At 42.1% G+C, this 24,739-nt stretch overlaps 2 protein-coding genes across 8 annotated transcripts in view; both read right to left on the bottom strand.

Moving 5' to 3' along the window:
* Positions 1-11,017, bottom strand: part of Nim1k (NIM1 serine/threonine protein kinase) — a 48,499-nt gene extending 37,482 nt beyond the window's left edge. Inside the window, exon 1 of one of the 2 annotated variants that reach the window (XM_034523670.2) lies at positions 10,664-11,017. The gene's annotated coding sequence lies outside the window, so the exon portion shown is untranslated. Of the gene's footprint in view, positions 1-3,104; positions 3,231-10,663 lie in introns of those variants that run through there. The other variant, XM_076916181.1, reaches the window with a different exon arrangement.
* A 7,838-nt stretch (positions 11,018-18,855) lies between these two features.
* The window catches only part of Znf131 (zinc finger protein 131), a 28,674-nt gene continuing 22,790 nt past the window's right edge, over positions 18,856-24,739 (bottom strand). For all 6 annotated transcript variants that reach the window (XM_034523413.2, XM_034523415.2, XM_034523414.2 and 3 more), the window contains 2 exons: positions 22,426-22,556; positions 18,856-20,723 (listed from right to left, as the gene is read on the bottom strand). In XM_034523413.2, the coding sequence (XP_034379304.1) occupies positions 20,058-20,723; positions 22,426-22,556 (797 nt within the window). In that variant the 3' untranslated portion in view covers positions 18,856-20,057. The remainder of the gene's footprint in view (positions 20,724-22,425; positions 22,557-24,739) is intronic.

Here is a 24,739-nt window from a genome sequence, read left to right as displayed (position 1 = left end):
CTTGTGCCTGATGTCACAATCACCGTGTGTTCAGCCACTGTACTGCCGTGTCTCCCCTGGCTCTTACCATCTTTTTGCCACCTCTTCCAGGAAGCTCCCTGAACCCTAGGGGCAGGGATGTAATCTAGACCTCCCTTTTAGAAGTGAGCATTCTGGGGCTGGTGAGATGGCTCAGTGGTTAAGAGCATTGACTGCTTTTCCAAAGGTCATGAGTTCAAATCCCAGCTGATGCCCTCATATGGGTGTCTGAAGACAGCTACAGTGTACTTATATTAAATAAATAAATAAATAAATAAATAAATTCTAGAAGCGAGCATTCCACGGACTCTTACTCTCTGCATGTTACCCAGTTGTGGGCACGTATGCTCATCACCATCTACTGCAGGAAGAAACCTCTTTGATGAGGGTCGAGAGAGGCATGAATTTATGGGCATAGCAATAAAGAGTTATTTAGTCTTATATTCATTTAGCAGAATAATATCAGGCTTTCCCTTAGGACATATGAGCCATCTAGCCACAGATTCTGGGCCCTGATGACAGTGCCAGGTGTGGGTTCTGTCTCATGGCGAGGGCCTTAAATCCAATCAGAGAGTAGTCAGTTACTCTCAGAATGTTCTTGCCACTCTTGCTCCAATGGGTGTCCCTTGCCGGGGCAGTTGTTACTGTGGCTCTGGTGTTTGCATTGGGATTCGACTGATGGTTACCTTCCTCCTCTCGGAGTCTGCATAGCATCTTCCAGCACTGTGAAAGCTTGCCAGTGTAAGGATGAAGCTTCCAGGTCAGTACCCACTTGCTGACTCCACGTTTTATAACTCGAGTACATGGTACCTTCAGCCAACAGAGTTTTACCTACAAGTTCCGGAGAGTTACAGAATTCAGTGGCAAATTGCTTGTAATATTTGGGGGGTAGGGTGGGGTGTCTGTGGAGACCCCACTGGCCAACAAAAAAAAGATGTCTCAAAAAGAGATACCCTGTTCCTCGTATTGGAGTTTTCATTTCCTGGTTATTGTGAATCAAACAGGAATAAGCACACATGTGCAAGTTTCTCTGTCGCAGGACGTGGAGTCCAAGAACGATGCAGTTGAGTCTTGTGGCAGATCGGTTTCTAGTTCTCTGAGGAAACTCCACACCGATTTCCACAGTGGCTACACTAGCTTGCACTCCCATCAGTAGTGAATAAACATTCCCATTCCCCTACATCCACTCCAGCGTTTGTTTTATGACTATTACGTCTGCCTGAGGGGAGCGGGGAGATAAAATCTCAAAGTGGTTTTAATTTGCATTTCTCCAGTGACTAAGGATGTTAGCAGTGTTTCTCTGCCATTTCTTACTTCATCTGTTGAGAACTCTGTTTATTTCCATGCCCTGTTTTACAACTAGGTTGTTTTATTCATGTTTAGTTTTCTTTTTAACTTTTAAAATATATTTTAGATACTAACCCTCTGTCAGATATATAAGATTCCACCCCCTCCCATTCTGTAGGCTATCTCTTTATCAGAATGAGGTGTCCTTTTGCTATTCGGAAGCATTTTAGTATCATGTGGTCCTGTTTGTCAGTTGTTGGTCTTAATGCCTGTGCTATTGGGTTCGATATATAAATTCAAGTATATTCCCTACTTTCTCCTCTGTCAGATTCAGGGTATCAGCTCTTATGTTGAGGTTCTAGACTCATAACAACCAATGAAATAGAAGCAGTAATTAAATATCCCTAACTTAAAAAAAAAAAAAAAGCCCAGGACCAGATGGATATAGCACAGAGTTCTACCAGGCCTAAAAAACAAACAAACAAACAAACAAACAAACAAACCCTAGCAACCAATACTCCTTAAATATGCCTTGAAATAGAAAAGGAAGGAAATTTTCCAAACTATTCTTATGAAGCCAGTATCCAGTATTACTGTGACACAAAAGCCAGATAAAGCTCCAACAAAAAAGAAAGTTATAAACCAACCTCACTAATGAACGTCTATGCCAAGACTGTCAATAAAATACTTGCAAACTAAATTTAGGAGTTTATCAAAGAGATTACCTACCAGGATCAGATCAGCTTCATTCCAAAGTTGTAGTTCAACATATGTACATTAGTAAATTAATAGAGAAACCACATGGCCATCTTGTTAGATGCAGAAAATAAGCCTTTTATACAGTTCAATAGCCATCCATTCAGGATAAAAGTCCTGTGGAGGCTAGAGATATGGAGACATCTCAGAGTAATAAAGACAATTTACAAGAATAAATATCCCCGCGAAATACAGAGAAACCAAAAGCATTTCCACTAAAATTAGGGACAAGACAAGGATTCCTTTCTTCATTTCTGTTCAGTATAGCGCTTGAAATCTTAGCTGGAGCAGAAAGACAAGTGAAAGAAAACAAGGAATACAAAGAGAAAAGGAAGGAGTCCAAGTATCCTTATTTGCAGATTAGGTATGATTTTAAATACAAAAAAAAAAAAAAAAAAAAAAAAAAAACTATTCAAAATGCTCAGGGGAACAAGAAAGAAAGAAAAAGAGAGAAGAAAAAAGACAAAAACAAAAAGAAAAAAAAGAAAAGAAAAAGAAAAATGCTCAGGGGAAGTATTTTCTTATGATTTTGTCCTCTCTACCACCTGACGTTAATTGCTAGGTTATCTATACTCCCACTGAACACATTCATATATGAATTATATTCAGCTTGTCTAAAACTAGCCTTTTGTTTCATAGCTTCAATATATCCTGTCATTTAATGGAAGCAAGGGTATGGGAGGTTCCAAGCAAATATTGGTTAAAAACTAACAGAAAGGTAATTAAAGCATATTATATGAGGTTCTATGAAAGAATATACATTACTATGTATGCATGTTCAGACAGATATTTTAAGGTAGTTATTCTTTTAGTTGGGTTTAAGTCTGTAATGACTGATTTTATTACAACAGTGAGAAATATTGAAAGCTATTTTTTATTAATCGCTATATACCAAACTCTGTGCCAAATATTCTTATACCATTGATTCAGTCATTGTAACAATTTCTGTAAGATAGAGACTAAGTTACTCTCCTATCGCTGCAAAGAGATACCATGACCAAGATGACTTATAAGAGAAAGCATCTAGTTGGGGGCTTGCTTACAGTTTCAAAGGGTGAGTCCAAGAACATCACAGCAGGGAGTATGGCAGCAGGCAGGCACGATGCCGGTGTAGTAGCTGAAAGCTCACAGCTTATCCACAAGTTGGAGTCAGAGAGAGAATAGTGGGAGAGGAGACAGGGGAGGAGAGGAGAGGAGAGGAGAGGGAGAGGGAGAGGGAAAGGGAGAGAGGGAGAGAGGGAGAGAGGGAGAGAGGGAGAGAGGGAGAGAGGGAGAGAGGGAGAGAGGGAGAGAGGGAGAGAGGGAGAGAGGGAGAGAGGGAGAGAGAGAAGAGAGGGAGAGAGGGAGAGAGGGAGAAGAGAGGGAGAGAGGGAGAGAGGGAGAAGAGAGGGAGAGAGGGAGAGAGAGGGAGAGAGGGAGAGAGGGAGAGGGAAAGAGGGAGAGAGGGAGAAAGAAAGAGAGAGAAAGAGAGAAAGAGAGAGAGACTGGGTTTGAAGTAGACTTTTGAAACCTCAAAGACCATCCCCAATGACATTCTTTCTCCAACGAGGCCGAGGCCACACCTCTTAATCCTTCCTAAAACAGTTCCACCAACCAGCGACCAAGCACTCACATATGTGAGCTTATGGGGACCACTCTCATTCAAACCACCACAGAGAATACATTGCCCATTCTGATGATGAAATAAGCAGTTTAGAAATGTTAACTCTGTCCAACCCCAGAGAACTAGTGAGTTAGCACCAGTCCCCTTGAATGCCTTGACTATGCCCTTCTGGTAAGCAGAGAATCAGGAAGAGAAAGGGGGAAGGGAATGAGTTAAAGCAAGTGTGTGTGTGTGCGTGTGTGTGTACATACATATATATGTGTATATATATACATATGTGTATATACATAGATATATATTAATTTTTTTAAAAAAATCATTAAAATTCTTAAGAACAGGATAGAACAGCCATAATCAGTAAAGAGACTCTCAGGATGCAACCTAACAACAAGTGACCTAACTTAACCTTTTTTTTTTTTTTCTTTTTTTTTATTAGATATTTTATTTACACTTCAGATGCCATCCCCTTTCCCCATTCCCCCCACCCCCCTTAGAAATCCCCTATCACATGCCCCCTTTTCCTTTTTGCATTTATACATTTTTTTTAAAAATAATGTTAATCATAAGCGTTATAAGTTTGGAATTGTTCAATCAGAGGTGTAACCCACTGACCGACCTAGCTATAACAACTATCTTTGACTGGTGGAGATACATGAATATCTGCCTCCCTGTCTCCCCCCTCTTTCTCCTAACTTAACCTTTTTAACCTTTGTTTCTCTGAAGAGGGCACAACCAGTCCTTGGCTCCTTGGAGATTGCAGCTCTGACCTTTAGGTCAGTCATGATGTTGTGTCACTGAACACTGCAAAAGAGCTTGGAATCTGCCCTACGTCATTTTTAGTTCTACCTAGGCTGACCTTGAACTGCTGGGTTCAAGATCTCTTGTACATTAGCCTCCTGAGTAGCTCGGACCACAGACACCTGCCACTGCAGCAACTAAAACAGACTGGTTTCCTTCCTTGTCAGTCTTTCTTCCCACCAGTCTCCATGTAGCACACTTGGTGATTTGGCTTTGTTTTGGTGGTGGTGGTGCTCTGCGTGTGTGAGAGTGTCTGTCTGTCTGTCTGTCTGTCTGTCTAGGGACCAAATCCAAAGCTTTGTAGACACCAGGCAGACACTTTCAACCATGGAGGGCATCCCTAGGCCACGTTCTTCGAAGTGACTTTCCTTCCTCACTACTGAGGAAATGTCTCCCTTCTGCAGAAAGCAAAAGGCCAATGTCTCTACATAAAATTGATCTGAGGGAGGGCTTGAGCAGACTAACTGAATAATAATTTCTCATAACCTGAGCATATACAGAACTTTTGGAAGTTGAAAAGAGAATAATTTATTTCTTTTTCTTTTTTTTTGTATTTGAGTAGACAGATCTGTAAGAAAAATAAATCCTGAAGAAGAAAAAAAAGAGGAGGAAGAGGAAGAAAAGAAAGGAGAGGAAGAGAAGGAAAAAGAGAAGGAGAAAGAAGAGGAGGAGGAAGAAGAAGAGGAGGAGGAGCAAGAGGAGGAGGAGGAGGAGGCAGCACAATCAACAGAGGACTGGAGAGATGGGTCAGAATTAAGAACATCATCTGCTCTTGCAGAGGCCCTGGGTTTGGTTCCCAGCACCCACATAGTGACTCTGAACATCCTTAAGCCAATTTCTAGGGATCTGATGACCTCTTCTGACCTCCGCAGGCATCAGGCACAAACACAGTACAGACATACATTCGGGAAAACACCTCTACACATAAAAAGTTTTTCTTGTCTTTTTTTCCCCCCACCCCAGACAGGGTTTCTCCGTGTAGTCCTGGCTGTCCTGGAAGTCACTCTGTAAACAAAGCTGGCCTCAAACTCAGGAATCCGACTACCTCTGCCTCCTGGGTGCAGTGCTGGGATTAAAGGCGTGCACTGCCACCACCCAGCTTTAAAAAAAAAAAGTAATTTTAGCTACTAGAACAAGTGCTTCATTAAAGGGGACAGTAAACTAAGGATGGGGGGGGGGAGGCGGGGAATGACAGGACAGGGGATCAGAACACCCGTGTGCATCGGAACTGTATATAACCGGATGGGATTGGAGAACTGACAGCCAGCCCTGTGTTGCGTGGCTTAGAGGAGGCCAGGAAAGGACTATCACTTACCAGCTGACTTTGAATGTGAGAACACACCGAGAAGGGTGTTTTCACAACCGTTAGAATAGTTGGCAAGAAATAGCAAAGGGTTCCTAAAAGCTGAAGTAAATATATATTTCTTCCAAAAATCATATAAAATAGAGAGGGAAAGGCTGAAAGGAAGACAATCACAGTTCACAACTTGCCCAGGCTGTGGACAGTGATTGCAGTCTTAACAATGTAAACTCAATGTGGATTTAACTTAATTGTGATATATATAATTTTTTTGTTGTTTTTTTTTTTTTGTTTTTTTTTTTGTTTTTTGTTTTTAGGTTTTTCAAGACAGGGTTTCTCTGTGTAGCCCTGGCTGTCCTGGAACTCACTCTGTAGACCAGGCTGGCCTCGAACTCAGAAATCCGCCTGCCTCTGCCTCCCAAGTGCTGGGATCAAAGGCGTGCGCCACCACTGCCTGGCTAATTGTGATATAATTTGTGGGAGATGTTGAAGGACAGAACCCTTGCTCCCTGCAGCTATTCCTACTCACCATCCTAGAACATAACTTTAGCCCCTAATTCTTTCTCTTCACCAGCCTCCCCTCCTCCCACCCCCTGTGTAAAATCCCATAGGTTACTCAAACAATGCCTGGTAAGTTTAGAGAACAATTCCTATCTTCTAAGAGCCATCCTTGAGCTATATCCGAAGACTACAGAGGTGCTTCAGCTACTTTAGCTAATGTTCTATAAAATATTTAGCTATCTTACATAAGACTAGATGCTGATACAAGCTTTTATGCTGAGGGAGGGGGAGGAAGGGAAGGGGGCAGAGAGGTAGGGAGAAGAAGGGAGGGAGAGAAGGGAGAGAGAGAGGGATGGAGGGAGAGAGTGAAAGAATATGCTACAGAGCATTTGTGGTGGTCGGAGGACAGCCCAAGGAGCGGTTCTCTTGCTTCCTGTCTTGTTTGACACAGCTTCTCTTGGTTTGCCATTGTGCTGTGCATTACAGACTAGCTGATCCTAGAGCTTTCTAGAAATTCTTCCATCTCTGCCTTCCACATCATTAGGATTGCTGGAGTTACAGCCATGAGCACCACCGATTCCGGCCTGTATGTGGGTTCTGAGGGTTGGAACTAAAGTGCCCAGGCTTACATGTCAGGAGGTGTTCTACCCACTGAGCAATCTCCCAGGCTGTTATGAAGATGCAGTTGACTTTCATCTACAAACTATATTGGAAAAAAAAAATGGAGTAAGCAAGTTGAAAGGAGTGGATCAAGAGAGTTAAATCCATACCTAGGAGAAGAGCAACTCAGTAGGCGATGTCTAAAACTGATAAATCCAAACAGGACAAACTTAAGACAAAAATCCTTATATGGATAGGAAGGTAAATGGTTAAACTGCAGTACTAAAGAGCAACGGTGGTGCACGCCTTTAATCCCAGCCCTTGGGAAGCAGAGGCAGGTGGATTTCTGAGTTTAAGGCCAGCCTGGTCTACAGAGTTCCAGGACAGCCAGGGCTACACAGAGAAACCCTGTCTCAAAAAACAAAACAAAACAAAACAAAACAACAAAACAAAAAAACCAACCAAACAAAACAACAACAACAAAAACAAAACTGCAGTACTAAAGCTAACAGTGACTGTATTTGGGGAGTGGAAGCCTTATTTGTCAGTGGTGGTGCACACCTTAAATCCTAGCATTCAGAGGCAGAGGCAGGTTGGATCTCTGAGTTCAAGGGTCAGCCTGGTCTTCGGAGTGAATTCCAGAACAGCCAGGGCTACACAGAGTGAGCTTCATCTTAGAAAACAAAACCAAGGGCTGGAGAGATGGCTCAGCAGTTAAGAACACTGACTGCTCTTCTAGAGTTCTGAGTTCAATTCCCAGCAACCACATGGTGGCTCACAACCATCTGTAATGGGATCCGATGCCCTCTTCTGGTGTGTCAGAAGACAGCTACAGTGTACTCGAATACATTAAATAAATAAATAAATAAATCTTAAGAAAAGAAAACCAAAACCAACCAACCAACCAACCAAACAAACAAACAAAAAAACCAGGAAAACAAATACTAGTGGAGACAAGTATTGGTTTTCGAGGCCAGCCTGGTCTACAGGGTGAGTAGAAGTCTTTTTAGAGTCTGGTTATGCAATTTGGCTTTCTTTCTCTGTAAGCCCTTGTATCTTCAGTGTTCTCTTCCATTCACTTGGTCTTCATCTGCTTTCTCCATTTTACTCTTCCTCTGTCCTAAACTCTTTTACCTTCCACCTGCTTTATCTTTTTTTCTCATCCTGTTTCTCTAAGTCTTGACTGATACCCACCTTCATAAACATTCCAAGTGACTTAGATTTTTGTTTTAAATTTCTAGGTGCTTAGCTGAAATCATTTGTCTTTGGGCTGCACCTTACCCACCTGTGCAATGGGTCAATATTCTATATTACAGTGGCTGAGCTAATCTCGAAGCTGTTCAAAGTAATTTAAAAACTATAATAGGGTTCATTCTAGCTGGGTACTATTACCATCATAAGTGAATTTGGGTGTTTTCTTCTGAGGTTTATAGCAAATTCTAGAAAATCAGCCAACGAGTAAAGGCTCTTTAATCCTAGAAAAATACAAATTGAAGTTTGAAATGTAGTAAGTCTATTTTAATTTTTAAGATCCCCAAAATGAGGTTCTGTGTGGTGCTGAAAGCATGACTCTACTCAGACAAAATCTTCAGGTTTCCCCCTTTGATACTACTGTCTAGAAGCTTTTGAAATTTCCATTCATACACCATCTATCTGCGAGGTTAACGTCTAGAAATAAAAGAAATGGCGGCTGTTGAAGAATTATATCTTTAAAGGCACCAACACTTGTTGAGAAAAATGCTTAAAGTGTGGAACCACTGCTACTCCCAAATTAAGCTTTTTAAACGAAACCCTAAAGCCAAATGAGAGTGTAGCGTTCTGTAACCTACTTGTAGTTGTAACTGGGAAATTTGGACTCTTACAGACCTGTCTTTATTTGAAATGCAGCTTAAATAAGGAAAAGCACACACTTCAACCCAAAATATCAGCCACATTGCTCCGTAACAGAAAAAGGTCTTTCTTGAAGGTTTTTCCAGGCTTACCACCTAGTAGTGGTTAGTCTAAAAATAAATGCTTGAGGGCCGTACTAAGCACGTTCAACAGCCCAGCAAGCATCAACCTGTGGAGAACTGGGCTCAGCTTTCCCTCAGTAGCCTCTGCCAGGCCCCCCACCTACATTCTCCAGCTCCTAATTAGAAAGCTAATTAGAATTCCAAATTTAACCGCTAAATAGAGAGGGCAGTCTAGTCCCAGGCCAGGATTCCTTGAACATCAAACAACTCCTCTGTCCTCTGTTGGTTCAGAGAGTCTGGGAAGAGAGCTGGGCCCTCAGGATGATGGCCATTTGACTTGCTGGAGGGCAGTGGTGTTTTATTCTCATTTGTTGAAGAGGAAAGGTCTGAAGAACAGACTGCAAATTTGGGGGGGGGACTTTAAAAAACCCCCACCAAAACATGAGTTAGAGTTTAATTACTTTAAGGAAAAGAAACATATCTTTTTATGAATTCTGTTATTGCCGTGGTGATGGGAGGGGACATGAGGAGTTCCCTTCAGGAACAGTTCTCTGTTTCAGCCAGTCAGCCTCTTTAAGAGCAGGGCGCCTTCTTCAGTTACCATGGCAACCAAAATTAGAAGGGCTTTTGCAACACTAACAAAAAACATCTCCTGAAGTGCTTCTGTGAATCACACTGAATACCGATGATGCAAACTGTGTATACAGATTTTCAAACATTTTTTAAAAATCCCTATTCCAATGAACAAATACCTGTTTCACATTCCGGTTTGAAATCGTAACGTGGAACATATTTTTGTTCTCTGGTTTTGCTTGTTTCCCTTCTGGATACCCCAGGCCCCAGAGTGCAAACGTGATTTGTTTAGTTTCCAAACTTGTCTGAATTACATGGCGAGCAACACTTAGAATGTGATTCATTTGTCCTTATTTTGAAATGGAGTGAGTGTGTGTGTGTGTGTGTGTGTGTGTGTGTGTGTGTGTGTTGGCAGGGGAGGGGGTGTTTAACACAGAGCACTCTTGTCTACTATACTCGGGAAGGGGGAAACTGGAAAGGGAAAGGAGAGAGAGTAAGGGTGAAGGAGAGGGAAAGAAGAGGAAGAGAGGGAAAGAGGAAAGTCGATCTCTTGGCCTCTCCATCGGAACCAATGGCTTCTGCTTGCAGAAGGCGTTTTAAAGACCCTGTTGATGTCTCTTCCTGGTTGTGTCTTCAAGTCCCCTATCCCCATTATAACAATCCTAGAGAGGTGCCTGGGAAGAGAAATGAGGTTCCTCTTTACTTTGTTGGGTCTTCCCAAAGAAGCACCTTTTTCTAGGGAGGACTCTGGTGTATGGTGTCCTTGAGGGTTCATGCCACCACCACCCCTGCCCTGGGCCACATCTGTGAGAAGTCCCCTCCTAATTCAAGTTACACAGGTGCTCAATCCTAGTCACAAACTAACAGATTTGGGCCGGCGCCTCTCTCTTGTAGTCCAGAGAACCCGTATGGGCATGCGAGACGCTAGGCTGCCCTTTGGCTCACGTGTGGGAGCACAGATAGACACGAGTTACAGCACAGTGCACACCGATGGGGAGCACACACGCGCCCAGACTAAGGCACCGCATACAGGGATGGAAGCCTGCGCCTTGGTGTCAATGTCCCCTTCTGCAGAATGTTGATTGACCCGGTGGACGTCCCCAAGAGCACTTAACCTCCTCTTAACCCCACTTCACCGCCACCGCTGACCAGAATTCGTATCTCCCTGTCTCCCTTGAGATCCTGGAGAAGTGCCTCTTTCTAGTCACGCACATCTGCAGCCGGGAGCCGGCGAGGCTAGGGTGACCCAGGCGCTGGCAACGAGCCCCCGCTTACCTCGGTCCGGAGGCCGCCTGGGGAGCTCAGAGTGGCAGGCGCTGGCTCAGACTCGTGAGTGTCCCGGGGCACAGACGTCTGGGTCGCTCCTAAGGCGCTGCGAACTGTGATGGGCAGCAGATCTGACCCACAGGGCCGTGGCAAACCCGCTGCCTGTCTGCGCCTGGCTCTGCCACCAGAGCAGCGTCCTGAACAGGACCAATCCCGAGCGGGGGGCTGGCTCTGGGGAGCAGAGAAAGAAGACTGTATGGTCACTGCGCCGCGAAGCCGGCCTGGACCTGGCAGGCTGGTTACTATGGCAGCCAGGAGGGAGGAGCGGAAGAGGGGAGTGTGTGGTTGTGTGGCAAGGGGGACACCCACTGCAGACTTTCCGGGAGGGGGTTTGGGCCTAGAGCGACGATGGGGAGCAGAGACACCGCAGAAAGCGAGTCAACTTAGCAAACACCTTGCTGGAACAGCCCCTACACGCTCTCCCATTCCTTCCCCCTAAGTGACCGCGACACTACCCTGTAATCCTTTCAACAGAGCTGAGACTTCCAGCAAAGCACAGCGACAGTTCCTCTGGGTGAGTAGCAGGGCTTAAGCTCTGCAGAAAGAAGTGCTTTTCTCTCCCTCTGTCCGGATCCCTTGCACGCTGCATCAGGCCTAGTTCTCAGGGTGCCACCTAGTCGTGGCCCCCTCGTTGCTTGTCTACTCCCTGCTGTGATATCCTGGCTGGTGCCAAATACTCTTTTTCTAGTTTACGAACTAGGAGTTAAATCATTGGATTGAGGGTAGGGCTGGGAATTTGATTCAGATGCCACGAAACATAGAAGATAATTCCTGGAGTTAACGTGCGTGCGTGCGTGCGTTAGAGGAGGAAGCGGAGTTCAGGGTGTCACAGATGGTTTAATGGCCGAGTCAGATCTAGGAGTCTAAGTTCAGCTCTGTGATCAGATTGTCCATTTTCTTGACTACTCCTCACCCCGTGTATCCCTGAATGCCACGGCGAAATTACAAGAATCAAGATAATCACATCTAAAATTCTTATGAGGCAGAAATTGGGGGTCTAGAAGAATCTGTTTTATTTTATTTTTTTCTCTATTTGCCAGACAGTGTATTAAATAATTTTACAAAGACTAACTCCTTACGGCAATCTGAGTAGGTTCTGTTATTACCATCCCTGTTTTAGCAGATAAGGAAAGACAGACATATGCTCCAGTTAAGGTCCCCAAGCTGCGAACGCTGGGGCTGGGATTGGAACCCAAGAAGTGGGACTTCAGACATACTCAGACCCTTCTTTGTTGCTGCCTCCCGAGTGTGCCTTAAAGGAGTCTGGAACAGTAAGGGCAAGACCGAAAACCTTGGACAGCTCCATGCACTGGGCGGAGGGACACTGAAAAGACTGCTTCCCCAACCCAGTCAGTCGATGAAAAGGATTCCCCATCTTAAAATAAATAAGTAATGAATAAATAAATAAATAAATAAATAATCTTGAAGGAGTGCATGCCACCAGCCTATTTTCTTTCTATAACAATAAAATGAAAGCAAAAACATCACATTAAAAAAAATTAAAAGGCCCTTTGAATCTTGAAACATGACAGTACATGGGATAAAATTTTATAGAAAAATTATATAGAAATCTAGACCCTCAAATCCCAGGCCAGACACACGGCTACAGTGGCAAAACTCAGGCACCATGCCCACACAGAGTGAGAAAATCGTAGGTCAGCAATTGCTTTGCAGGCATGCTTACTGGGCTCCACTCCACCAGACCCTTGTATTTTCAATTTTCTTTATGTCATCATGTTACAGCATTGGTTTTTCACCTTACTAATGCTGCCACCCTTTAATACAGTTCCTCATATTGTGATGACCCCCAACCAGAAAGCTATTTCATTGACACGTCATGATTGTAATTTTGCTACTGCCATGAATCACGATGTAAATATCTGTGTTTTCCAATGGTCTTAGGCCACCCAGGTTGAGAACCACTGGGATAGGTTCTCTTTCCAAGTCAGACCCGTTTCTTCCCTTGGCACTCTGGGACTCCTCAGCCATAAAAGAGTGGAATACATTTGATTTCCTCCACTTGAAAAACAATTTTTTCTCCTACAAAAGTCCATTCAATAGTAGATTACAGTACAACACTATGCAAGGCTCCGACTTAAAAAAAAAAAAACTATCTTGATGTGTAATACAGGCTGGACTTGAACTTCAGGGAATGCTCTAGCCTCAGTCTCCCAAAAATTTGGAATTATAGGTATGTGTCAATCACACCCACCCAGCCTTTAAGAAAACTCATGGGTATAAGGAAACATTTTGTACATGTTGAGTGAGCAAAAGCTGGAAAAAGAAAATACAAGTCTGTGATTCATGTCTGGAAATGCACCCCACTGCGGATGCAGTTGCCTCAAAGTTCTCAAAGTGACCTCCAAGTTCTTCTTAATCCCTCCCAGGATTTTCTATAAGGGTATGCATATACTACATAAAAGTATTTTCTAGAAAATATATTTCAAAAGAATATATGAATCTAAGGCCCTGTCATCTGTGTAGTCAGGCCCATGATTCTTGGGAAGCTCAATGAAATATGGTTTCTAACCCTTCCTTCCCTCTGTCAGCTTGAACATGTTAATGCATGAGACACTTGGGCCCGTCTTTAAGAAATACTAATGGCTAAAAGGCCATCTTAGCTCCAAATCTTTACTAGCTGGTGACACCTGTGACATCAAACATTTCTTAGCTTCAGTTCTGTAATCTTGGAGTTGTTGGGAGAACTGAGATGTTTCTGGCAATCTGGCCAGAAAGCCTGGGAAGTTAGGGGATGGGGTCAATGGCTAAGTGGGCTACTTTCACCATTGTCTAAGGAGTTGGGATTCAGGTATGTTCAGAATTCCCTCTACTTGTTCGCGCACTTGCTACTCAGGTTCAAACAGGCTATTCTACTCGCATTTTCCAGTTATTAAGTTACCCAGGATGCAGCCATATTGCATGTGAACCTGGCCACTCAACTGGACATTTCCACCCCTAGTCTTTCTCATCCTCTCTGGTGACAGTAGCACTACAGTCAGAATCTGAGCTAAGGGTGTCAACATAGCTAGGTTCTGGAAATGTCCATTTAATGGGTGCAGACTACCAAATTCTCATTGACCGTGGCAGAGGGAGGACCAGAGAGCCTTCTCAAGTGTCTTATATGACTACTCACATATGCAATTAGCTCTACTCTAATGACCTAATTATTTCCTAGTACTGCTGTAGTAATGAAGCATTTATCTGAAGCTTATCATAACGAATCTTAGAAGAGAATCTTACAATCTCTAAGAGTGTAAACTATTATTACACAGTTGAATATGCAACTTAAAATCATTACTGTTTCAGATCTGTGTACAACCCAAATCTGAGAACTCATGTCTTTACAAAAATTCAAGGATTTCCTGACAATACCTTTGAATGGAAAAGACACTCTTGGTTTGGGCTGGATAATCTTACTTCAGTCATTTTCTTATCAGTAGCTCTCCAGTCAGAAGTCTGAGCTACCGGTGTCAACATGGTTAAGTTCCGGAAATGGTGGCTTAATGGGCTGCAGATTACCAACTTACTAAACCCTCACCTCACATGGCAGAAGGAGGACCAGAGAGTGTTCTGGAGTGTCTTATATGACTTTAGTCTCACACAAAATTTAAACTGAATGAATGAAAACAATTGCAGTAATCCTGTTTTTACAAAGTTCTCCCTTTGTCTCTTCCTTCTCCCTTATTCTTCCTCCCCAGCCCAGAGATATCTGGAATGCTTTTCATTTAATGTTAAATTATTTCTGATTGATGGATTGGGGTAGTTTTATTTTATTTTTTTTCTCGTTCCGAATCATGTGATTTTTACTTTAGCAAGTGTTAATTCAACAGAAAGAGGCCGCCAGTGACTAAGGACCGGCCACTAGCCCCCGTTGAATTCTGATATTGTATTCTTTTATTTCAAAAGTGATTTGTGAGGGGGTGAATGTACATACACATGCCTATGAGGAGGCATGGATCAATGTTGGGTGTTCTCAATCATTCTTCACCTTATTGAGTCAGGGTTTCTCACTGAATCTGGAGCGCTGGTCTTTCCACTAGAATGGCTGGCTAGCTACGCCCCTAGGATCCTCCTGTCTGTCTTCCAATGAGGATGAAAGGGATCATCACTTGTTGATGTAATAAACACTTCACTTGTTGAGTAATCTCCAGCCCCCAGGTGTTTACTTTAGCTGTCCTGATATTTAGCTTTGATTTATGTAATATTTAACAATAAAATTTCTTACAAAACATTGGGAAAACTGATACTGAGAAAGGGCATGCTAATTCTCATGGTGAAATCCAAGTTTGCTTCTATCCTCACTGCAGTATCCTTCAAATGTCTGCACTTCAGGGCTGGGGGACTGAACTCAGGATCCTTCAACATAGCAGGCAAGCACCCCATCACCAGTTGGTTGTATTTCTAGCCTCTCAAAAACTTTTCTTCAATAAGAAGCCAAGTATAACCGATCAGCGTTGCAGGGAGATCAAGCTTGCTTTTTGAGTTCTTAGCAAGCTCAAACTCTAGGCAGCTATGGAAGAGAGATGGAAAAGAGAAAGAGAAGTGGTGTCTTTGGAGTTTAGGCCTTGGGAATCTGGCATGGTTAGCAATGGAGGCTGGCAAGCAGCTCCACAGTAAAGGAGAGAAAGCACAGAATGTCAGGAAGAGCATACTTAGGCTTCTGGGCAGTGCCCAAGAGAGAAAGATAAAAAGGAGAGCAGCCTCATCAAGGGAGGGTCTGCTGGGAAGGAAAATACATTGTATCACTAAGAGGAAAGTGGGATAATTATTCCCCCCACATCTTTAGAGAGATTTTAGGTGTGTCGCCTCTTCTTGGGTTGGGCTTTTGGACATGTGACTGACAGGTCCACCCTGATTAACACATAAGGGAGGAAACAACAATCTCCTTTAGAGAAAGGTCATGTTTCCTAACAGGTCCAGGGGTCCTCCACTTTCCAGGAAGCCTAAGAAGGGGTAATTATGTTTTCCTTCCAATTGTTTGCAGGGAGGTGACTGAGGGGGAGGTCTATCCTCAACGGCCTCTTGCTACCTGACATTCTGTCAAAAGCTGAGACCTTAAAAATCCTTTAAGGGACAGGCAGAAACTGAGAAGCAGTATAATCATTTTTCACCACAAAATCCAGAGATCCAGTTCCAAAGCTGTTCACCAGAGGGGCTTAAGTGTCTGGACTGGGGTTTCAGTCACACTCCTAGTATGGCTCCCAGGAGCTCACTTAAGAAAGTGAGACAACAAGAAACAAGAGTTCCTCGGTATTCTGGCCTCTGGTCAGGACAGACTCATAGAACATTTCAGTCTTCTGGCCAACAAGAATTAGAACTGTTAGCTTTTCCCTAAACCTGCCCAACCCGTTTATCACCTGTGTGATACTTTCTTATAGATGACATTGGCTATTATTTACAACTGAACACTGAAGAGCAGGAAGAGGCTCTGGATTAGACCCAATGAAACTTAGCAAAAGTACTTATGTAGTTAACTTTGCTTGATTTTATTCTCAATAAGCACTGCTTCATTTGAACGATGGCTCTAAGTTAATTACTCCATCCATAGCACTCCTTAATCACAGCTTCACACAAGTTACCTGTCTAATACAGATAGTCACCAGGCACACACCAGAGGTAACGATCAGCTATACTTTTAAGAAAGTCCATACACTGACATTTAGTTCTTGACAGGTCTGAGTTAACATTTTGTGTCTACTGCATGCATGTGAATTACCTAGCACCAAGAGTGTTACTAGTCAACTAGTCTAATCTTTTGAGTTTTTAATGTCTTAATTGCTCTCTAACATTTCCAATCTTTGTGGGCATTTGCATTTCAAGAACACAAAAACAGCTGAGACAACATATAACCTTCTTGCTTGGTCTGAATGTTTGGTCACTACAATACAGAACTACCATGAACAATCTACAGTAGCATGTAGGTTTTTCTATATAACAATCTATACAGAGTTCTATATAAGAGTCTCTTATATGGGTCTATATAAGAGTCTCTCAGTCATTCATTCCAGGGCTGAAGATACAGCTCAGTTAGTACAACACTTCTGTAGCATAGTCATTGGGTTTGATTCCCTGGTATTGAAAAAAATCCCCAAAACACTCTCTCTCTCTCTCTCTCTCTCTGCATTCCATTGGCTAACCTAGAAGTCCTTTGTCACTTTATGTCAGTTGTTCACCAAGTGACCCAAGACCCAACAGCCAGTGATATCCAATATCCAGGAACTCCCAGGCACTAATCCAGACCAACAGAATACTCAAGTCAGGATATGAAGTCTAGCAAGACTCTAGTAACGGCTAGGCTACTGTCTGCATGTTACTGAACTCATCTGCCTGCTCAGCATTCAAGGGTCAGTGCTTCAGAGATAATTGCTGAGAAGAAAACCAGGCTTACTCTAGAGCCCTGACAAGATGGGAGGAGTTCTCTTCCCCCTCAAAGGCCACCTTAAGAACTTAAGGTATGGGATTGGAGAGATGGCTCAGTGGTTAAGAGCACTGACTGCTCTTCCAGAGGTCCTGAGTTCAATTCCTGTTTCCCTTTATTCCTTGTCAGTAACAAGCAAACAGACCCATAAACTTGTTTAGACAGATGAATTACTTTTCTCCAATAAAAGTATCATCTTACACATCCAAAATAATCTAACTGCCAGATATTCTGGGTTATATAAATTAAAAAAAAAAAATCTTTGGGAGTGACGTGTGATAAATTGCAGTTTTCTTATAATCTGGAATGCCAGTAAGAGGGAGATTCACAAATGGGACAGCTGCCACTACACAGATAGCACAGCCTCAGGACAAGGAAACGGGGTCTGTGACAGCTTAACTGATCTATCTCCTCCACTCCCAGCCCCATTAAAAGCTGGAGTGGATTCCAGCAAGAAAATGAGTATTTACTCTGTGCTTTGTACAATCTGAAGGAAAGAGGTCTCTTAGAGGTAACTACTTGGATGCTGTAACCAGCCCCATTCATTCTCTCACCCGGTCACTGAGACACAAGTCAGTGGGTGTATACATAGGTGATACATGACTGACAGCTATTACTACAATAAAACTTTTCTTTCCCAGGTCACATTTTGGTAGAGGTATCAAGTTAGAGGTTATTTCAGCTAAGTCACATCATACTAACATCAAGAGGAAATATTGCTGCCTTTGCACTTACCATGAAGGAGGGACTGTTTAAAGTACACAGAACAAGGTTAGACATCCTTTATGTTCTGACTAGGTGAGAATGGCCTCTTCATTTTTGTTTTTAGAGCAAAACACACTTCTAGGCCTCTAAGAGGTTTAGTCTGGCGCTGATTCTCATTTGAATCCTTTATGACAAACTTTGTTAAGAGTTACGGCACACTTCAGCACATGAAATTACACATCAAGTACATTTTGCCTAGGTCTCCTCCTCCAGATGTAACAACACAGGGACTTCAGACTCTCCCTCATTTTTCCACATGAGTTGTAAGACTACTTTCAAGTGAGCTCCTTAATGACCACATTCTCTCTTTAGACAACATGTGCTATAAACTGCAGACAGAAATTAAAACCCGCTTTTATCAGTTAGGTCTCATTTGTTGTTGGCTTACTCAACATATAAAATGTGGTCTAGTGATACAGGCTTTGTAAGCCTCATCTTAACATCAACAAACTGAGTGACATAAAACACCTCTCCAGCAAACTTTGTGATTGATACCATTTAACACCACAATTACCAAAAGTATTATTTGAGTTGATCTCTTTAAAAACAAGTGGAGAAATATGTTTAAAATAAATAGGCACTACTAAAAAAAACACCACTTGTGTGCCAGTAAGATCTACAAATATACAAGTACCTTGTGTCTTGGCCTTTTCAGCTAACTCTTGGGTTATGGAGGATGTATTCACAATCTTGTTAGTTAATGAGCCCTGTTACGACAGTCACAAAAACACAGCAAGTATCTCCAAATTGATAATTAAAAAAATAAGGCTAGAGATGGCTCAGCAGTTAAGAGCACTGCTGTTCTTTCTGGGGAGCCAGGTTTGATTCCCAGCACCCATATGGCAGCTCACAACCAACTCTATCTTCTGGGTTTTGGGGGAGCATCGAGCACGCACACGGCACACAGACATACATACAAGCAAAACACCCACACACATAAAATAATAACTTTAAAAAGTCATAAACATATAATTTTAAAGTTTACTTTAAAATGTAAATTATCTCCCAGTATTTAACAGGTAAAGAAAATAGCAATATTGATTTTATGTGGTTGTTATATTTTTATTTTCCAAGTAATACTGATTAAAAATATTTACACAACTACTTTTAAGTCCACAGTTTAGCACTCTTATTTGTATGGCTTTAAAAGTTATAGCACAAAATCTTTACATTAAGGATTGGGGAAAAAGATTCCACTCAAAACAAAGCCTGATATAGTATATACATACTTTTCTTCTGTACTTTATTTTAAATACATTAATTTTTAAATGATGCTCATCTAATTTTTTTTCCATCTGGTGGTAAAATACTAGTGCAACTTCTCATCAAAATAAAGTTTACCACAGATGGGAGTGAACTTTTCTAATTGAAAATGGCCCTTCAGCTGCCGTTAAATGAAAATTCTCAATGTAACTTAAAGAAAAAAAAATTGGTAGTTGTCATTTTAAGAAAAAAAAAAATACCAAGTACCAGACAGAGCACCTTACACTGCTCTTTAAAACAAACTTTGAAAGAACCAGAGATGTTTTTCTGAAGTTTTGTTGGTTTTGAAAAGGCACAGGGTGGTTGTTTTTTTTTTTTTTTTGTTTTTGTCTTTTTTTAAAACATTCTAGAAATTCTGCCACCACCGTTTCTGCTGTGGGGACAGCATTTGTAGCCACTGGATAGACAAGAATGTTGTTCAAAATAAAGCCAGCCCCCAACTATTAACTGCACAGTAACAATGCACTTCTTTCCCTCATGCAGCCTTGTGTTGCCTACATACTCAATTTTTTAACATGCATTAGAATACAAGTGTACGTATTCTAATGGTTTTAAGTATGATTTTATAATATGCAAAAAATTTAAGGAAAGACATGACCTGGGGAAGAGGATACAGAGACCCTTACCACAATGAAAATAGATGCATTCGTACCCAACTATATAATAAGAATATAATTCATTTAAGTTACCAGAAATATACTTCTCAATGCTCCCACTCATTATGAGGAATATTCCCATTCTGTGGCATTAACTGGAAGGACATCAGCCTGTTTCCATAGAAACAGTTCAGCACAACAGAAATAGTTTAACTTTGGTCCACTTATTTGATAGCTTAAGGTCACACTGCCCATCAATTTACCCCAAATGTAAATTTAAAAATATAATTGCTATTTCATTCTAAAACCGGCATGTCCTGTCATTCTCTGCTTTTTTAGCTTGGGAATACTCATTTGGTTTGGTCTCTAACCCCTCAGCATCTTCATGTTCTTCCATGGCAGCATCTGCATGGCTAGGCTCTCTCTCCTCTTGGCTCATGATTTCGGGGGTCATGTGATCCAAGTCAGCTTCTAGAAGCTCAGTCTGTACTTCAACTGGCATCTGATTTACCCGTTCAACGTGAAGCTCTTCAACATGTACTTCAGTGCCTTCTTCAGTCTGAATTCGGCCCACTTCCAGATAACTCACTTGGACCTGCTCTGGAAGCTCACTCATTTGTGAATCATGCACTTGGCTGTCCTGGAGCAGATCTGGATGAACTTGTTCCACAGTTACTTGTGCGGAATCCACTTGGACCTGAAGCAGTGGTAACACATGCACTTTCCCAACTTGTTCTATAATAGTCATTGATGTCACTGGTTCAGTTTGTAAATGTGTTTCTACTGAAAGGACTTCTTCAGTTACTATACGCTCTGAAATGTTGTGAGCATCACTGAGATGCCTCCTTAATTCATTTCCTTGCATAAACCACAAGTCACACAGAGTACAATGGTTGGGTTTATCTCCAGTGTGTATTACCAAGTGGTCTTTGAACTGGTCCCAGCTGTTAAATACACTGTTACAGACCTGAAATCACCAAATACAGTATGTTAATAATTATAATCATACTGAAGTAAATGTGGATATACTTATGCTCCATTAAATATACTCATGGGTTGAGGTTAGCTCAGTAGTATCTGCCCAGCACTCACAAGGCAACTATACTGGTTCTAATCCTAAGCGTCAACAAGTACAACAAAATAAAACAAAGAACACTAATAAAGAAATCCCCACAAAGAGCACATTAATATGGATTGAATGTATAACTTAGTGGTAAGAGTATTTGCCTAGCATATGGGAGGCCCTGTGTTTAATCCCCAGTACTAGAAAACAACCAAGCCAACCAACCACAGAATACTACCACCCATACTGCTAAGTTATTACAAAACCATTTTAAACATAGCTTCCAGGGGGGTTGCAAAGCTATTTCACACACTTGGTTTCATTTGATACCTAACAACTGACTAAATTCTAGGAACATAGCTTCCAGGGGGGTTGCAAAGCTATTTCACACACTTGGTTTCATTTGATACCTAACAACTGACTAAATTCTAGGAACACTCCAGAATTGCTCCTGTTAAATATCAAATATAAAGTAACAATATCATAGTTTATCCCACAGTTCCAAGATTTAGACTCATTATACTATTTGGGACAAAAAAAAATGCTAATCATGGAAAACACAGTTCTACCTTTTCTGCTTTCCCTGGCCCTCTCCCTGAAGCCAGTGACTGTTGCTGTGGTTAGAAACAATTAGCTGTGTTCGGGTGAGGCGGCTAACAGGTAAAAGCGGCACTTGCCACCAAGCCCGGGCACAATCCCTGAAAAGCCACATAGTGAAAAAAGAACAAACTCCTACAAAGTGTCCTCTGATGCATGTACACGCAACCATTAGTAAATACATATAAACGATCACCCAAATCTATTATTTCCCCAAACCAGGTGTGGCCGTATACACCTCAGCATTTGGGAGACAGAGACAGAAAATCATAATTCTAGGTCATCTTTAGCTACAAAGGCAGTTCAAGGGCCAGTCTGGGATATGGCAGACTGCCTTAAGGAAAAAAAAAGAAAGAAAGAAAACAAAGGAAAACCACCTAATAAACCTGCACTTCTGTTTAGACTATTACTTAAGACAACTGTATCACTCTAGGGCTGCTAATAACCCACATAAGACATTTACTTCCAGGTCTTTCTGAGGCTCTAGCTTGAGATGCTGATACACCACTGCAATGCTGTGTAAAGGGCATTTACTGCACCTAGCCCACCCACACTATAGGAACTAAAGGCATGTCCAACCCGCTGACACTGCAACAGGGCATTGTCATCTCCAAGTTCACATTCAAGAGCTGTAAAAGTTAAAGAAAATAAAAGAAAGCCCTCAATGTTTAAGGAATTCACAATTCTGTTTTGGCCCATATCCATGGCTGTTCTGGGGCCACATACTGGGAGTATTGGTTTTGTTTAGTATTGGGAGTGCATGATTATCGAGGAGCTGAGGCTGCTGCTGCCCAGTCACAAGAGAAGATCCTACTGGATTTCACTAATTCAGGAAAAGATCAGATTTCAAAGTTCCAGAAATTGTTTCTACCGAACACATAATGCTTTTTACAGTAATGTCACATCAGAAACTTCTTAGTCAACCCCATGGGTCAAGGAACAGTTTACTCTGCACTTCTAATGACTGCAGTAAGTTCCTCTTGTGAAAACAAAACATACCCACACCTACCTGGCATTCATAAAGCTTCTTCCTTCCCTTTTTTGCCCCTACTCCAGTTTGGCATGCTGTGAGGTGGCATTTGAGAGTGCTATTTCTAGCAAACCGCTCGTGACAATTTGAACATTCAAAAGGCTTTTCACCTATTGTAAGAAAAAAAATACATTGATAAATTGAGAACATTAGCAAAAGCAAATATGAGCTCACCTTTTTAATTTTTCTTTTGCAGCGCTAAGGATTGAAGCTCAGGCTTCGTATATGCCAGGAAGACGACTTACCACTGAGGCTTACTTCTGGACAACTTTAACATCATTCCTTTTTCCTTCTTGTTTTTTTTAGTCTCTATTATGTAGCTCTGGCTGCCTGTAACTTGGTATGAGACCAAGCTGGCCTCCAATTCAGAGATCCTCCTGCCTCCGAGTACTAGGATTAAAGGTCAGAGTACCCCCCACCCAGATCATATTCATTTTTCTTTGAGCGTGAGTGTATGTGTCTGTAGGGGGCAGGGCAGGACTTGTCATGTATACTAAGCTGGCTACAAACTCTTATGGTCATTCTTCTGAGTGTGTCTCTGCCTCTCCAGTGCTGAGACTGTGGGCAAGTGCTACAACATAAGGCTTCCCTTTTTCTTTTTTTGAACCACATGCCTGACTTAATCGACACATCCTTAAGAAGGGGAACACTCATGCTAGTCAGATCTGGAGGTAATATGGAAATACAGAACTAGCCTTTCCCTAAGTGTTTCCTCCCTCTTACCATGTATGTATCAGGCCACATTTTAAGTGATGACAGTAAAAAGATAAAGACACAGAGGGAGCCATACATCCATAATCTCAGGATTAGGAGAAGCTGAGTCAGGCAGATTCTAAATCCTAGACCAGAGAGGCTGAAATGGTAAGTTTGAGGCCAATCAGTACCACTCAGTGAGATGATCTCTAACAAAACGAACACAAAAAAGCAAATAAACTGTTTTGAACATTTTCATGAAAGTAAGTGCGAAGCAATGAAAACCTGTGTTTAAAAAAGTGCCACGGGACAAATTGTATAGCAGTGCACTTCAGTCAGAGTCGCAGAAGTATAGCACTACACAGAAATGAGGAAAGACAAATAGCTAACTACGACCCCCAAATCTCTGGCTTAGCATGCCATCTTGTATCAAGAGTCCAAGAGTTCAAATGAAGTCTGGATTGGGTTTGCTGGGAAAGACTATGAATTTAGGGTTTTGTTTTTGGTTTGCAAGGTAGCACAAAGTCCTGGGTTTAACCTTTAGCACCATATAAGTTCAGTGTGGTGGTGCACAGCCGCAACTCAGTACTTGGGAGGTGGAAGCATGTCAAGGTCACCCTGGACAATTTATTTATTAAATTCAAGGCCACCTGGGTAACATGAAACTGTCTCAAAAAAATAAATGAGAGGCTAGATTGATGGCTGAGTTGCTGCTCTTCCAGAGGACCCAAGTTTGATTCTCAGCACACACATGTCAGCTCACAACCACCTTTTATTTCTAGTTCCAGGGGATCTGCTGCACTCTAGCCTCTGTGTGCATAGACTACATGCAGGCAAAACACCTATACATATAAAATTATACAATTAAAAAAGAATCCAAGAGGTTAAGAGAAATTCAAAGTGGAGCAGAGGTGCCCAAGGGAGAATTGTATGAACAATTCTGGACCCAAATACAATGGATTGATATGTAGATAAAGGGGTTGTTTCTAGTGGCAATGAATACTTTCAAGATGGAACAAAATTCCCAGCGTGTTATAGAATTACAAAACCCTGAGTACACACTAGTGAGAAAACACCAAGTAGATGGTAACAGTAGAAACAGAAATGTGACTGACACACGATACCAAGGAAAATTAGAACAGTCAGAGGCACAGTGAGATTAGGAGCCAGGTTGACAGTGAATGGAGAAGTTAGTAAGAAGCACAACAGTATGAATGGTACAGAATTCTTTCACTAAGGCCTGCAAGTGGGGTTGTGGATGAGGCTCAATGGCAGAATGCTTCTCTGGCATGTACAAGGACCCCAAGTTCAGTTTTCAGAAACACAGATACATGCACTCACTTTTCTTTTTAATTTTTACAATGTTTATTTTTATTTCATGTGCACTGGTGTTTGGCCTGCACATGACTGTGTGAAGGCGCTGGATGCCCTGGAACGGGAGCGAGCTGCCACGTGGGTGCTGGGGACTGAACCAGGATCTCAGTAAGAGCAACCAGTACTCTTAACCACTGAGCCACCTCTCCAGCCCACAAACTCTCTCTTTAAAAAAGGGTGTGTGGGGACTCGACTAGATCCCTAACCAACAAGAAATCACCATTTG

This window comes from Arvicanthis niloticus, chromosome 19 (genome assembly GCF_011762505.2).
Source record: "Arvicanthis niloticus isolate mArvNil1 chromosome 19, mArvNil1.pat.X, whole genome shotgun sequence".
Lineage (NCBI taxonomy): Eukaryota > Metazoa > Chordata > Mammalia > Rodentia > Muridae > Arvicanthis > Arvicanthis niloticus.
The sequence above is the reverse complement of the archived record's forward strand: the minus strand, read 5'-3'. Positions and strand labels throughout refer to the sequence as shown.